Genomic DNA, 16305 nt, shown 5'->3' on the forward strand with positions numbered 1-16305 from the left:
AAGTTACATGACCCCTAAATAGTAACCAACTCGACGGGGCCGGGCCGATTATGGTTCCGATCTGACAATCCGGGTCAACGAGTAACCGATCCGATGATTCAAGTCAACTAGTAATCGGCCCATTGACCCAGTTACTCCACCAAGACTGGATCCGGTTAGGCCCCGGCACGGGGGCAGGTCTAATTTAACTCACCAAGTTCATTTAGTTTATACGACTCATTCAGCTTAACATATTCATTTGATTTCTCAGCTCACTCGGCTAGCTATCTATCCTAGCAATTTGATATGTGGATCATAAGATACAAGTATGTCGATTGTTTCGATTGGAATACGAGGGACGAGTCAATTCCCCACAAAATTTTCTTCTATTGACTTTAGCCACTTCTGCTTTGCTATTGAATCTGCTTTTCTCACCCGGGTCGGTTTGTAAAGGTTCGGCATGCTCTCGCTGAATGGAGGGTCTCCTCTGGATGCAGTCGATTCTACAAAGGATAACATGTGTTAAAAAACTCATAGAAAGTTATCTCGGTGAGGTCCCTCCGATATTTAAGTCATCATGGAATTCCAAATAAAATAATAAAAAAATGAAATAAAGAATAGAGTAAAGACAAGATGCCTAAAGAGACGCATCTCCTTTAAAAGGCTCCATTGTAACCATTGTGTTCCTTCACGTTATGGTAATCGATGTGCCTCTTCATATTGATAACCGTGTCCCTTTGTATGCCAGAAGGCCGAGAAGTAAGTTACTAGCATGTCGAGAAGCCAGGAGATCAACTCTACTCGATAGGTTGGGAAGTCAATTGGATTAACTCAGTCAGTCAAAGACTAATGAGATCTATGTTGATCAAGTTCTGAAACATGTCATATGGCTCTTGTGTTGATCAAATCTGGACTTTATTCTATGTGGATTCTATATTGACTTAGTCAACCACCTTTAACATGGACCTTATCTCCAAATCATCGACATTGAATGACACTGTGCTCTTAATACTAGAACTGTTAGGATGACAAATTCTATTTTATTACTGTAATTGAAGTGAAAGCAACGAAACTAATATATTGCAACAATGTTAAATAACTATGAGCATTAAAAATATAATTTTTAAAAAAATATATATTTTTAATTTTTTTAAAAAAAAATTAAGGACAAAAATTAAAAGAAGTCCATCATTTATAAAATAATTAGATGGACACCTCTTTTAAATGAGCATTCTATTTAATATGAATTATCTGAAATACCTTTACTTTATATTTAATTTTAAAAAAAATCTATATTTTTGAATCGAGTTTAAGTTCTGAATCGGGTTTAAACTACACTAACTAACTGTTATACGTTGTAACAACTATTTGTTAACTTCTAGATGTTATAGTAATTACCTATTAGCTTCTACATGATCGATTATGATCATATATTATTCATTTGAAATGTAATGAGTATCATTGAGTCCTCATTATTTGTTTTGCTTGTTGAAATATTATTTAAATCAAGTTATCATTCTCCAATAAATAAAATCAAGATAATGATACTATTGTAGAAGCTAACAACCAACTGCTACATATTGTCGCAGCTACCTGCTAATTTCTACACGATTGATCATGATCAGATAATATTTATTTGAAATATAGTGGGTGTCATGAAGTCCCTTCATTTGTTTTGCTTGTTTGAATGTTGTTTAACAAGTTATCACTCTCCAATAAGTAAAATCAAAATGATCAGATAATGATATTATTGTAGAAGTTAGTAATTAAATCAGCTTCTACATGTTATAGTAACTACCTGCTAGCTTCTATGATTGTGATCAAATAATATTCATTTGAAATGCAATTAGTATCATAAAGTCTCCTTCGTTTATTTTGCTAATTGAAATATTATTTTAACCAAATTATCACTCTCCAATAAGCAAAATAAAAATAAAATAATGATATAATTGTTGTAGAAGCTAACAACCAACTGCTACATATTATAGTAGCTAACTATTAGTTCTGCACGGTCGATCGTGATCAAATAATATTAATTTGAAATGTAATAGGTGTCATGGTGTCCCCTTCGTTTATTTTGTTCATTGAAATATTATTTTAACTAGGTTATCACTCTCCAATAAACAAAATCAAAATGATATAATGCTCCTATTGTAAACGTTAGCAACCACTCCTACATATTGTACAAATTATTTACTAGCTTTTACACAATCTATCATGATTAAATAATGTTTATTTAAAATGTAATAAGTGTCATAAAATCCTCGTTGTTTGTTTTGCTCGTTGAATATTATTTAAACCAGGTCATTATTATTTAATAAGCAAAATCAAAATGAAATAATAACACTGTTATAAAAGTTAACAACTAATTATTATACGTTATAGTAACTACCTGCTAACTTCTATATGATTAATCATGATTAAATAATATTTATTTGAAATGTAATGTGTATCATGGAGTTCTCTTTATTATTTTGTTTGTTAAAATATTATTTAAATCAGATTATTATTTGTCAATAAAATAAAATTAAAATAATAATATAATTATAAAAGCTAATAATTTATTTTTAAATATTGTAAAATTTATCGGCTAACTTTTACACATTGTTCGGAACTTAAATGCAATTCAAAAATATAGAATTTTTGAATCAGATATAAAAAAATAAGAATATTTCTGATAATTCACGTTAAATGCTGTGTCCTTTGGTTTTAATTTTTTTTTAAAAAAAAATACCCATCTGATTATTTTGTAAATGATGAATATTTTTTTTTCTAAATTTTAATGGAGATTTTAATAATTTTAAAATCTCGGAGGTAATTTTGAGTATTTGAAAATTTCTCCGATGCATAAAACAAAGTTTTCATCGCTAACCTCGCGTTCCGTGCCCCACGCTGCTGCAGTGCTGCTCCACTTCTCAGACCTAGCTGTTCTTCTTCCTTTCCGCTCAACTCGCTCGCCTACTGGAGTTCCGTTCTTCCCCGATCGCCTCCCAGATCGTCCGGCTGCAAGTACCAGCATGGGAGAAATGGAGGATGGATACAAGAGGGAGGAAAGTGTGGCCCTTTTGGTGATCGTGGTCCTCGCGACGCTGTCGCTGGCTTCCCTCTTCGTCGCCTTCAGCTACTATTGCTACATCAGCAGCAAGGTCTCCAAGCATCTCAAGTCACTTAGTGAGCACAGAGCGCCTCTGTTAGCTTCCTCGTCCATTCTCTTCCCTTTATGCGTTGATTTATTATCTCGGTTCTTGGCTTTTCTTGATGTCTTAGAAGAAGGGAGGAACGAGGAGAAGGAAAAGGCGGCGCCTTTGCGGAGCGGCAGCGGTAGAGACGGCGGCAGTGGGGACGGCGGTGGCGATGTGCCGACTTTGGCGATTGACAGCGGGGTGCAGGTGTTTAGCTACAAGCAGCTCCATTCGGCCACCGGGGGCTTTGGGAAGGGAAATGTTGTCGGGCATGGGAGCTTTGGGGCTGTGTATAGGGGAGTGCTTCCTGATGGCCGGAAAGTGGCCGTCAAGCTCATGGATCGGCCTGGGAAGCAAGGCGAGGAAGAGTTCAACACGGAGGTTTCTCTTTTGTTCATATCGTCCCATCAGTTTATCGTAATGTTTGTCAATAATGTGGGGCTTTGAAATGTAGGTGGAGCTTCTGACCCGTCTTCACTCTCCTCACCTCTTGACATTGGTCGGGCACTGCTCTGACAGCGGGCACCGGCTTCTCGTCTATGAGTTTATGGCTAATGGTGGTCTTCAGGAACATCTATATCCTACAAAAGGTTATACTTGTTTCCCCTACTTCAGTAGTGCTTCTGGGAGATTTAACTCACTTTTGATTAATTAGAGGAATCTACTATGAGAATAGGGAAGCAATGTGTAATTCGATTAACGTATGTCATAAATCATTCTAGTATTGCCCAACAGTTTTCATTGGCCTCAAGGAAAGCTCACTCTTACTGTCTACAGAATAAAGTTTTCTTGTCGTCCCAGCAACCAAGTAATTGTAGAAAGATTTTGGGATCCTACTTAATAACTAGCTTGTAAGTCTTACCTGTATAATATGTAATGTTAATTCTAAATGTTAATATTGTAGAAAACAATCTGCCTTCTGTGCTCACAAAAGATTAAAAAGAATCTGTGTCCTTTTAAAATTGAAGTTGACCATAATATCTTACTATTGCTTAATTTATTTCTGCTGCTACTTTGATTTCCAAACTAGAAATTTTTTATTGTAGCTTGAGTTTTAGGGATTGATTCATGACATAGGCTTCAGCTAAATGTGCACGTATCAAAGTTTTGGCTAGAAGTGCAAAACATCTGGAGCTGTTGGTGCATCTTTCACCAAATTGGTTGTCAAACAATAGAGAAGAATAAATAAAAAATTAATCTCTGAAATGGTCCCAAATCATATGTCTAGAAACTGACTTATACTGGTATTTTTTGCTATTTGATGCTTATTAATATTTGTTCTTGAGATTCTAGTAATTTAAAAAGTTATCCTCTCATAAACAGTTATGTTGTTTCAAAAGGGACATCATAGTTAGTGCTGGCTTTTTGCCACTAGGAGCTGGTACAAACTCTTTTTTCACTTTGCATACTAAACCAATTACTTATTCCCAGTTCTTTACATGAAAACATATCTTATCCTATGAAATTCATAATATATTTAAGTCAAAGATGGAAGCACATTGATTTTGTTTTTCCAGAAATTGACTTTGATTTCCCATTGAACTAGTGTATCATGTTATAGTGCTCCTTTTTTCACTTGATCTTGACCCAAATGGCTGAGAAAGGTATTATACTGTTTTTTCTTAAAATATGTTTGCAATGCAGCATGCTTTTATCTAGACGTGCTTCCTTACACATGAACTGCAATTTCTGTGACTATGATCATAAGAATTCCACATTTCATTTACCAACCTGATTCTAACCACCAGGTTCATGCGGTGGCATTTCAAAGTTGCAGTGGGATACTAGAATGCAAATAGCTCTTGATGCTGCAAAAGGTCTAGAATATCTTCATGAGCATGTCAGTCCACCTGTCATCCATAGGGATTTTAAAAGCAGCAACATTTTGTTGGATGACAACTTCCATGCCAAAGTTTCTGACTTTGGTTTGGCAAAGTTCGGTTCTGATAAAGCAGGTGGTCATGTTTCAACACGCATACTTGGCACACAAGGATATGTTGCTCCAGAGTACAAACCAGCTTTATCTCCTCATAGTCATAATAACTATTTAAAAAACTCCGCTATGTCAAGGGTGTTCAATACATTCAATGATGCAACACATAAAACAAATTAGTAGATTTAGTAATGCTGCATATAAAACAAGTTACTATTTTCATGTGAATAGCTACTGTCTTCTCTTACAGATATGCGTTGTCCGGGCATTTAACAACAAAATCAGATGTGTACAGCTATGGGGTAGTTCTATTGGAACTGCTAACTGGTAGGGTCCCAGTAGACATGAATAGGCCATCAGGGGAAGGAATTCTTGTAGCCTGGGTAAGTACTTTTTTTTTAAAATGTGGAAAGCTTTATCATCACTCTTATCATCTGTTTTCTGTTTTTTTATATCCATTTTTGATGAATAAATCAAGTTAGAGTAATATATGACCGATAGGGTTTGTGTTTTATATATTCATCCCCTTATTTCTGTCTAGATCAGTGAATCAAAAATTTTTTATTTCACTGTGAATCTTGCATGTATATGTGATTTGGTTCCATGTGGAGACTTTAACGAATATGCTTGCTCAGAGTTCTGAAAAAGAATAAGATGAAAATGATGTCCAAATTCAACCCGTAGCAACAACGGGAAACAAAGATCTTTATTTTGTTTTGTACCTAAAACAAAAGGAAGAATAAATCCTTGCATTTATTTGTGGCCATAGAAGAGTCGTTTGAGGTTGAGCTCTCATGTATGGTTTTGAAATAGCAATGGATATTATTATCAACTATAATTATCTAATAGCTCAAGTACAGTTGGTATATTTGAAATACAATTCAAATATGGTTTGATGGTGGAATCTAAAGCGTTGACCCATAGAATTTATAGTTTTCAGAATTTCTTCCAGTACCTGAATGTAAGAGATTGAATGTAAGAGATTGCCCTTTGATTACCAAAAGTGAAATAAGAATTAGTAGATGGATATCAAACTGAACGATCAGGTATCAGATTCGATTTATTTTATCTTGCTTCTTATCATTATTTGTAACAATTTTTTCCTTAGGTGGGTGGAATGTATCTATTCATTTGTAACAATTATTATCCTTATCACATTAGCTAAAGCTTATTTATTTCTATTCATTTCTAGCACAACAAGATGATTTTACGTACCTAGGTTATTATAGGATGGAATAATGTATTATTTCACTTTTAGTAGAATATTAAAAATTTTAATTTTTCTTATGGAACATGCATATCAATATACAACTTTTCTTCCCCTTCTAATTACATGTCAATAGGCATGAGCTTCTACTTCTTCTAATAACAACAAAAAATATTCATAGATGGGATTTTGATAGTGTTTTATTCTTAAGTATATCTAGGGGCTTCTCGGCCAATTTATCTATTCAAGAAGTAAATTGAAGTTTTAACTATTAATATCTATGGTCTTGGACCATCAATATTGATTTTTTTCCCCTTTGAGTTCAAATATTTAATTGGTCCACTTATTTATTATGTCAATACTTGGAGCTGGTTCTTACTATAGTAGTGGCACTTATATGTCCCATAATCAAGGATATTTAAATTTTTTTTGCTTATATGAATTTTTTCAATGCTTCTATGTTTGGATTAGTTACTGGTTCAAATTTGATAAAAATTTATATTTCTTGGGAACTAGTAGGAATGTGATGTTATTTATTAATAGAATTTCTGTTCATACAACTGATTCTAGCAAGGGTTTGTCAAAAAGCTTTTGTTACTATTAGTGCTGGAGATTTTTTGGTAAATCAAGTTAGAGTCCATGAATTGTGCATTCATTTTCTTATTTCTGTCTAGGTCAGCGAATCAACATCTAGCTTGGTTTCTGCTATAGCAAGTTTTATGTTTCACTGTAGATTGTGTATGTATATTTCATTTGGTTCCATGTGGAGGTTTCAATGATTATGCTTGTCTGGGTGTAAAAAAAAAACCAAAATGATGTCCAAAATTCAGCCCATCAATCTGAATATGCAGCGGCAACAGCAAGGACAAACACAAGTAAATTCTAATTATTTCAGTCAGGTCTTTGTTCAATTCAAGAATTCAAAATGCATATAATTGTTGTTGTAACATGAGAGAGATAGATTCTAAATTTCTAACTTCTAATTGATTCAGTTTCTCTCAATGAGCCATCATTGAATTTCGTAATAGCTTAAACCTAATTGTTATTGAATGAGTGTATAACAATTGCATCAGAATCGAGCCACAGAACAGTGTCTGATTAATACATCTTTCTGTTATTTTGGTTGTCACAGGCTCTTCCTTATCTCAACGTCAGGGAGAAGGTAATAGAGATAATGGATCCAGCATTGGAAGGTCAGTACTCCATGAAGGATGCTGTTCAGGTGGCAGCCATTGCAGCAATGTGTGTGCAACCAGAGGCTGATTACAGGCCTTTAATGGCCGATGTTGTCCAGTCACTTGCTCCTCTGGTAAAGAACCGATCTTCTTCGAAGAAGACTTCCAGTTCATCTGCTTCTCAAGCTTGCAAACCTGCAACAAAACCCGAGTATGATTAATATGAAGTTTGTGCTCTAGCTCAGAAACATTTGTCAGAATTTTGTAGCAGAATATGTGAGTTAAGCCTGGCTTCACTTGTTTCTTAGATATGAGACTACTTGTGTTGCAACAGAATGTTTAAACGTTAATGTTCCTTCGAAATGGAGCTTAATTCCTGAGACTATATATATATATATATTTATATTTATATATAAGAATAAAGAACGACGCTATTGTTTTCTTCACATGGAAATCTGGCACTTAGATTTTCATGTTCTGCCTCTGATGGCTGGTCAAAACATGGCAGCGCTTATCTCATTGAACAGGCAAATTAATTCATTCACACTACCCTCTTTCTCATATCTTCCTAATTAAACTCGAGGGCAATTATTGAACTCTTCCCAGTCGGAGATTGTGTGTGTGTGTGTTTTTTTTAAGGTGGAATCTGTTATTTCAGCGGTCTCATGATTATCTATAAAGAGGTAAATCGAAAAATTATAGTTGGTCACGATGGAAGAAGGTATTATTTGACTTCGTCGAGATTCGAACCTTTGTCCTCTTCTGCAAAATTGTATTGGATAAATTTTTTGAGAAATTACAGTTGGTCAAGATGGAGGAGGATATTGTTCAACTTCGTCGAGATTTGAATCTTTGCCAACTCTTGTTCTCTTCTGCAAAATTGTATTGGATAAACTTTTTGAGAAATTGCAGTTGATCACGATGGAGGAGGGTATTGGTCAACTTTTGTCCTCTTCTGCAAAATTGTATTGAGTAAACTTTTTATAATGACCGACCCCACCGTTGAAACGACACCATATCAGAAAACCTCCTAAGGGATTTTTTGGAAGGTGGAATCCGTCATTCCAGCGGCCCCACATAGTCGGCCCCACAACCATTGAGAAACTGTAGTTGGTGATGACAGAGGAGGATTTTGCTGCCCTCATCTGTAAAACTGTATTGGATAAATTTTTTATAGTGATCAACTCCACCGTCGAAACGGTCCCATATCAGAAAACCTTCTAAGAGATTTTTTGGAAGTACGGTATCACTATGCTGATAAAAATCTGTCGAAACAGCACCTCAGTCAATAGCTGCATGTTGCTAAGAGGACTCAAATCTGAAATCTCAGACAATACATGTGTCTATGTTTATGACTTGAGATAAGACACTTTGACTAAAGATGATGTTCTTGTTCATGATTTCATGTAGAGAGAGAGAGAGATCTTGTTCATGATTTCATGTAGAGAGATAGAGGGGTTAATGACGAGGGGCCTAGCTAGCTAAGTGTTGCATGGCAAGTGCTCTACAGGAGGATTCGAGCATTGAGTGCAGGAAGTGGGCGTCCCTGCCATGTGCTCTGGCAACGCCATAGCAGAGCATGGTGGCTCCGGAAGCGGCTTCCGATTACGGACGCGCGTGGATCACGAGCGGGGCGGTGGGTTCAAATGGTCGTCCGTCCTCCAATAACTCAAGCAGCGCTCCAACAGAGATAGAGAAAGGAAGAAGAAGTTGAATTCTACTCTTCCGAGCATATTTGAATATGTGATTGGTAGCTCGAGCGTTTCCTTTTAAGTTTAATTTTAAGGGTGTATTTGATTCAGAGTTATCTATGATGATTTTATCTAAATTTATTAACGATAATTTTATTTAATTTAGATTATGATCAATTCTCAAACAATGCGTATCACCGTTACACCAGTAAAACGTTAGCAAATGTGTTATAAACTTAGAATACGATTACTTTGACAACCTAAGATTTTTTGTGATTCCGGAAGTGAATGAAATTTTTTTTATGATTATCTTCCTATTTTAAAATTAAATTAATTAAAATAAAATATGAAACCTAATTGAAGTTGAGTTAATTAATTTAATAAATTTTAATTTAGATGCTTATAAATTAAAAAAAGATAATTTTTTTAAAAATTTTAATAAATAAAATTAATGAATTATATTTATTAATTTAATAAATTATTTTATTAAAATTATTATTTTAATAAATTATGTTATTAATATATATATTAATTTTTAAAAAATAAAATTAATGAAATATATTTATTAATTTAACAAATTATTTTAATAAATTATTTTATTAATATATATAGAAATTTATTTTAAATTTTAAAAATTATAAATAAATTATATTTATTATATATATTATCAATTTATTATCCTCATTAATATTATTAATTTAATTTATTCTAAAAATAAATTAAATTAAAGATAATATAGTAAATGTTAAACTGGTTAATTATATTTTATTTCTTCCAAATAAATAAGTTGAATCAAATAACATTAGTTTATATTTTATACCCCATAACTTTAATTATACATAATCAAACTGGTTAATAAGTAATCACATAATAAAGGTTATACATGATAATTTGAACTAAACACACTGCATCAAGTTATGGGGTAATCACATAATAAAGGCTATACATGAAAATAGTTCAATTCGAGCATTTGTTCCCATACTGCATCAAGCGCATGGCACATGCCTCACCCCGCCTCTACCCAAATAAATTACACAAATAAACTAACTCAAGGAAAAACATATATTCTGCTTCAGAAAAGATAATATCAAGTTTGAACCTTCATCTTCACGATCCTTCTTTCCATCGCAACAACAAAAGGACCACTTCACCATTCAAAGTTTACGTCATCAAGGACGAGAAGAAACACAAAATAAGACACAATTACGATAACAATGCAAGATTTGCTCCAAGACATAATTATTATACATGACTCATGGTTAGGTAAAAACAAGCATTCATTTGTACAATATAACACTATCAGTGACGTAGTTCAAATACAGTAGCAAGTTCTCCATGTTAAAATACAAAAGGTACCTATAGATAATCCTTCTATAGATAATTTAGCATCTACAACATCCGAACAAATGTGAGATATTGTCATCATTTGCTTTCGTGCAAGTTAAGCTGGATTGGCTACACACGGAAGGCCATAGTCATTTGTGGAGCAAACTCCCTATCTTTATATCCGAGCTCTAGTCCCTGCACACTTCCATCCATTGCCAATTGCTGATGGTGCTAAACTTGCAAAGACCAAGTGTTACTAGAAACATTATGAAGTAAAATGTCTAACCAAAGGCAATTCAGCAATAAATAAAATGGAAATCTCCCCGAACTAGACGTTAGCAAAGAGTTGCTTGTCTTAAGCATAGCTAGAGATGACCATGCTGATATCTAAATTCCATTAGGTTAACTGCTACAGAAGACTTGCTAAAGAGGCTAAATAGTTGCCTGAAATGTGTCATTCTATAAAATCTATGCATCCAGGTGATTGATAAAACATGTCCTTGTATCCATAAGTTACTTTGGATTAAATATGCCCCATCATTAATATTCCTCTACTAAGACATGAAAAGTTATAACAGAGTATTGCCATAATAATTGATCCAACAGCTAACAAACATTGTAAAGCATGAAACAGGTATAACATTTGAAGCTGTGAAACACACCCAAGCTGTAAACATCATCTGATAAGAAGATTACCAGCATATAAATCAGTTGCTTGTTCTCCTCCTCAAGCAACTTTTCCTATATAATAGATGAAACTCATTAGGAGCAATTGTTTTTTAAAAAAACAGCAAATTGAAGCGCAAAGGATTTTGTATGCTGACATTCTTCTTGTGCATCTTCCAGATCTCCATCTAGCATGGGAAAAAAACTGATGACTAACAATTCAACAACACAAAGATAATCACAGTTACACTGACAATAAAAAATTCATCAAACAAATTTCTCACTTGCTTCTCCCTTACGCTTGTAAGACCAATCTGAAAGGCCTCTTCGATTGGAATTAATTCTTTTGGGTAGAGGGAGTTCAGATCTTCACCCTTAAGATGCCTAATAATTCCGCAGAACAAATCCATCATAATACAGTACAAACTTCACCAAATGAGTGATGCAATGAATAATATAAATCAATCAGTAAATTAGCACAATAAACCTTAGTTCAATCTGCATGTTGTCGTTCTCTTTCTTAACACGTTCAATTTCAACACTCAAACTCTGCAAAAGACAGCAACTTTCTTGAACATTTTAGAAATTCAGAACTCGTTGCTCATAGTTCAATTGCAAACAAGAAACAAAGATAGTGATGTACCACAAAAATATGTCAACAACATTTAAACTCTGGGATAGCCAGGAATACCCTGTGAAAGAGCACGACAACTCCAAGAAATCAAGCCCAGGCACGAGGTCAATCTTGCCACCGCCACCGCGCTGTGAAGTGGGAGAAGAGACCGACTGTAGCACCCAAGCCCTGCAGGAGACCTTCAAAAGCACCGGCAAAATCCAATCTTTAACGAATAGAAGATCGATGCAGGAGACAAAGACACACTGAACGAAAACAAAGAGAATAAAGTCTGGGAACCTGGAAAAGGGCGGAAAGCGGCGTCGACCACGAATGGGGGAAGCTGAAGCAGGGGCGGGCCGGCGAGAGGAGGAAGCAAACCCCACTGCTGCTTTTGACCTCGAAAGGCAAGATTGTATCGGACTGAGCGAGGCGCGGCTTAGCGGAAGCGGAAGGGAAAGGGGAAGGCTTCGAATCTTGAAAAGCGAAGAGGAGGGTTGCGATCGTTCACTAGGTGGACGAAGGCTTTGAATCGCCGCCGCGCAATCGTTCGCTGGGTTTCGCTCGCACGATCGGGGATGAGAGTCTCGCGAAGGGTTTCTCCTTGAGGGTAATTTTGTTTGTAAACAAAATTACCTTAACCCGGAATAAAAAAAAACCTAAATTTTCCTTGGTTTTCCGATTCCGGGTTGGATGCCCTCTTTTGCTGACGTATGCTGATGTGTCGGACATGAAGCATTACTTGGAAATCACCGATTACCTAAATCAAACAAGGTTTTGATTTATAACTTTGAATGGATAACCAAGGTAATCATAGATTACCCCCAACCAAATGCACCCCAAAAGTGACAGACAACCCGAACACTACTCTTCCCTAGCATTTAAAGTGCTTAGTGGCCTGAACATCCATTTTAACTTCCAGAGTGTTCGATAGTCTAAGCACCCATCTCATCATTGAGAGTGATCAACAACTCAATTAAGCACCCACTTCAATGTCCAAAATATATGACAACCTAAGCATCCATCTCAACTTTTAGAATAATTGATGGCTCCAACACCTCACTTAGCTTTCAGAGTGCTGCCCAAGTACTATGACTCAGTATCTCAAGCTTACAAGAGTCCACTCGGATATATGACCAAGTTTCCTGCTCAGCAACTTAATTACCCTTCTTTGCATCAGACCTCATTAGTCTTTTATTATTTTTGACTGTATTTTTATTTTTACAATATTAGAGTTTTGAGTCTATTTAAATAAATTATTTAAGTTGTTTTGAATAGTTTTTGATCAATAAGAATTTATAATTGCATCGTTTAAGTTTGAGTAATGAGATTCTACTCGATCAGATAATTGACACAAGATGAACTTGGTCTCGGTCGAATGCTTGAGTCGGAGGCAACTCAATCTAAGGTAGCTCGAGTTAATTTGCTTGGGTGGATCCAATTGGTGAGGTGGAGTGCTCGACTTAACTCATCGAAAGGAGACATAAAAGGTCTTTTGTCTATTCTCTTAGTTATCCCTTAAAACATGGTAGAAAGGGCTGTTAATTTAAAAGTGCAGGAGCCGTAGAGAAGGAAAAAAAATCACCAACGAAAAAAAAGAAAAAAGAGAATAATTTTATATATTTAATTTTTTATTCTCTTTTTTCCCTCGTAATATATATTACATTAATGAATTTTTCAACCTTTTCAAACGAATGAAACATAAATACTTACTTCTCCTCCATTTTCCTTTTTTCCCCTCCCTTCTCCTTCTCCTTCTATTAATGAACCTTCTCTCACCCCATCCAAATAGAGTGTAAGGGTCGATTAGCCTCAGACCCACTATTATCAAGCTACAATCACTTGGCCACTTGGTCATGTGATTTAGCGAAAATTATTGCATCCGTTGAGTTGCATATGAATATCAAAACTAATCTTTTAAAATTTATTGATATATCAAAATTAAAAAAAAAATGAACTCATCCTTTGTAAAGAAAGAAAAGATGAAAATATTATTAATCAATAAAAACTCTCTCAAAATAATTAAACAGATATTTAAATAGATCTAAAATTTTAATTTATAAAAGATAAAAATACCTTTAAATCCTAGACCTGAAAATTATTTTTAAAAAATAATAAAAATATTCAGAGTCTATGAAAAAATTCTAAATGATATTTTTTTTGATCCAAATTGATCCGTTGTGTGGATTTTATCAAATAATAAAGGTAGATTTTGAATGAATTTCAATTTAGCGCGCAGAACGTGTCATTCTAATATCTTAACCAATGATTTTCAAAGATTTACTATGCCGATCCAGCATCACCATAGTTGCGACTTACAGCTAGATTGCCACCAGTCGCTGGATTGTTAGCTAGCTGGATTTGGCACGAGAGGTAAATCTGTAAGTGCACATGTAGCTCCTCGCTTAACAATCAACCTCTTAGATTTTTCCTAAAAAAAAAGGAAAAAATACTTTATTTTGTAAAATCAATTGACTTATTTAAAACATACATGTAACACTCAAAATCAAATCGAGATAAATAAACAAAATAAAAGTATGTTTATTTATTGTGAAATCACTACACTTTCACTGCTTCGTCCAATTAATTTTGATAGTAGACGATCTATTCTTTTAATTCATCTATCAGATAATTTAGAATATGATCTATGCATATTAAAAAGTTATTTTTTAAAATATTCATCACTTTTAAAATTAAATCTTAATTTTTAAATTATTTTTCTAAGTTATTTTATCACTTTGTCGGGGCTCCTATTTATTCTTGTTTCTCTGGTGGGACTGAGAGGAATATCGATTGCTCATAAACAAGTTGGTGTAAATAGAAAATAATAAAATTTTGATAATTTAGTAAACCTCATACTTAACTTTTATTGATATCAAAATCATACACTACACTTTCATATTTATTAAATCACATACCTCTCTCTTAAAATACTTTGTCCTCTATAGACATACTTCTCTGATATACATGAACCACTAAAGTACATTTAAAATCTTAAAAAATAGATCATTATAATGGATTTTTAAAAGCATTATTTTTCTCTCTCTAAAAATTATTTTAAAAAACTCACAACGAGCTAAATAGACGATGAAATCAAAATTGGAGGACATAGTTACACTAAAAAGAATTTCAAGAATATAATGACCTTGATGTGGATGAATCTAATAATTTTAAGATTATCAATGAGTTTTGATCAAACCTCATTGATGACTCATTGGTGCATTTTGGTCAAAACTTACTAATGACTTTAGATGCATTCAAATCAATTCAAATCAAAACCAATAAGCCTTCTGAGTCTCACCATTCCCTCAAACCTTAATTTCACAACCAAAATAGCATGTTGTATGTTTTTGCAATTTAGAGAGTATGATTTTGACGCAACTCACTATTAGACTTAGGTTTATCATATTCACTCAATAATAATACCACTGTATTTATGAAATTCTCCTGATTTTGTATGACTATTAGTGAGTTTTAATTAAAACTCACTAATACTCATAAGAATATTAGAATCAATTCAAACAAGGACTAATGCACTCTTAGGAGTCTCCTGAGTTTATTATACTCTTAAATTTTAATTTCACAACTTATGCTATGAGTTTTTGACCTAATTATATGGAGAATTCTAGAAAAGAGGGGTGTTAGCGTAGTATATATTGACCTAATTAAGGATATGTATGAGGAAGTAACGACTAGAGTGAAGACTTCAGGCGGATTAACTGAAGCATTTCCAATAAAGATAGGGTTACATCAAGGGTCAGCTCTAAGTCCTTATCTTTTTACACTAATCATGGATGAACTTACTGGACATATTCAAGATACCGTACCATGGTGCATGTTGTTTGCAGATGATATTGTATTGGTAGATGAGACACGTGAGGGAGTAAATGCTAAATTAGAATCTTGGCGAGAAATACTAGAAGAGAAAGGTTTTAGGCTTAGTAGAGTAAAGACAGAATATATGGAATTTAAGTTTAGCAATATTGAACGTAGTGAGACAAGTATTAAAATAGGAGATGATGAGTTGTCTGAAACTGAGAGTTTTAAATATTTAGGATCATTTTTGCAAGCCGATGGAGGGATTGAGAGAAATGTCTTACATAGAATACAAACAGGATGGTTGAAGTGGAGGAGAACATCAGGTGTTTTATGTGATCGTAAAGTACCTCTAAAACTTAAAGGAAAGTTCTATAAAACGGCAATTAGACCTGCCATGTTATATGGCACTGAATGTTGGGCTATGACTCGAGCACATGAGCAAAAGATGAGAGTTGCGGAGATGAGGATGTTAAGATGGATGTGTGGACATACGAAGATGGACAGAATAAGAAATGAGAGCATTAGAGAGAAAGTTGGAGTTGCATCTATTGAGGGAAAATTCCGTGAGACACGTTTAAGATGATACGGACATATACTTAGACGACCGATAAATGCTCCAGTTAGGCGGTGTGAAACTATAACAAATACGCATATCAAACGAGGGCGAGGTAGACCAAAAAAGACTTGGTTAGCAACAATAAAACAAGATAAAAT

The 16305-nt window shown here is 34.3% G+C and overlaps 1 protein-coding gene and 1 pseudogene across 1 annotated transcript; one reads left to right on the top strand and one right to left on the bottom strand.

Annotated features, from left to right (window-relative positions):
• Positions 1-2996: 2996 nt before the first annotated feature.
• LOC141845455 (putative serine/threonine-protein kinase PBL7) lies at positions 2997-7815 on the top strand (annotated as a pseudogene).
• Positions 7816-10399: 2584 nt separating this feature from the next.
• LOC141844938 (MADS-box transcription factor 4-like) lies at positions 10400-12344 on the bottom strand. Its single transcript, XM_074732917.1, has 7 exons — positions 12073-12344; positions 11803-11972; positions 11647-11708; positions 11444-11543; positions 11318-11347; positions 11190-11234; positions 10400-10724 (listed from the first exon to the last, which is right to left on the bottom strand). The coding sequence occupies exons 3-7, from the start codon at positions 11661-11663 to the stop codon at positions 10623-10625; spliced, it is 294 nt and encodes a 97-aa protein (XP_074589018.1). The 5' UTR covers positions 11664-11708; positions 11803-11972; positions 12073-12344; the 3' UTR covers positions 10400-10622.
• Positions 12345-16305: the final 3961 nt, after the last annotated feature.

Source organism: Curcuma longa, chromosome 14 (genome assembly GCF_044706935.1).
Source record: "Curcuma longa cultivar G26 ecotype Majalengka, Jawa Barat chromosome 14, ITB_CL_G26_1.1, whole genome shotgun sequence".
NCBI classification, from domain to species: domain Eukaryota; kingdom Viridiplantae; phylum Streptophyta; class Magnoliopsida; order Zingiberales; family Zingiberaceae; genus Curcuma; species Curcuma longa.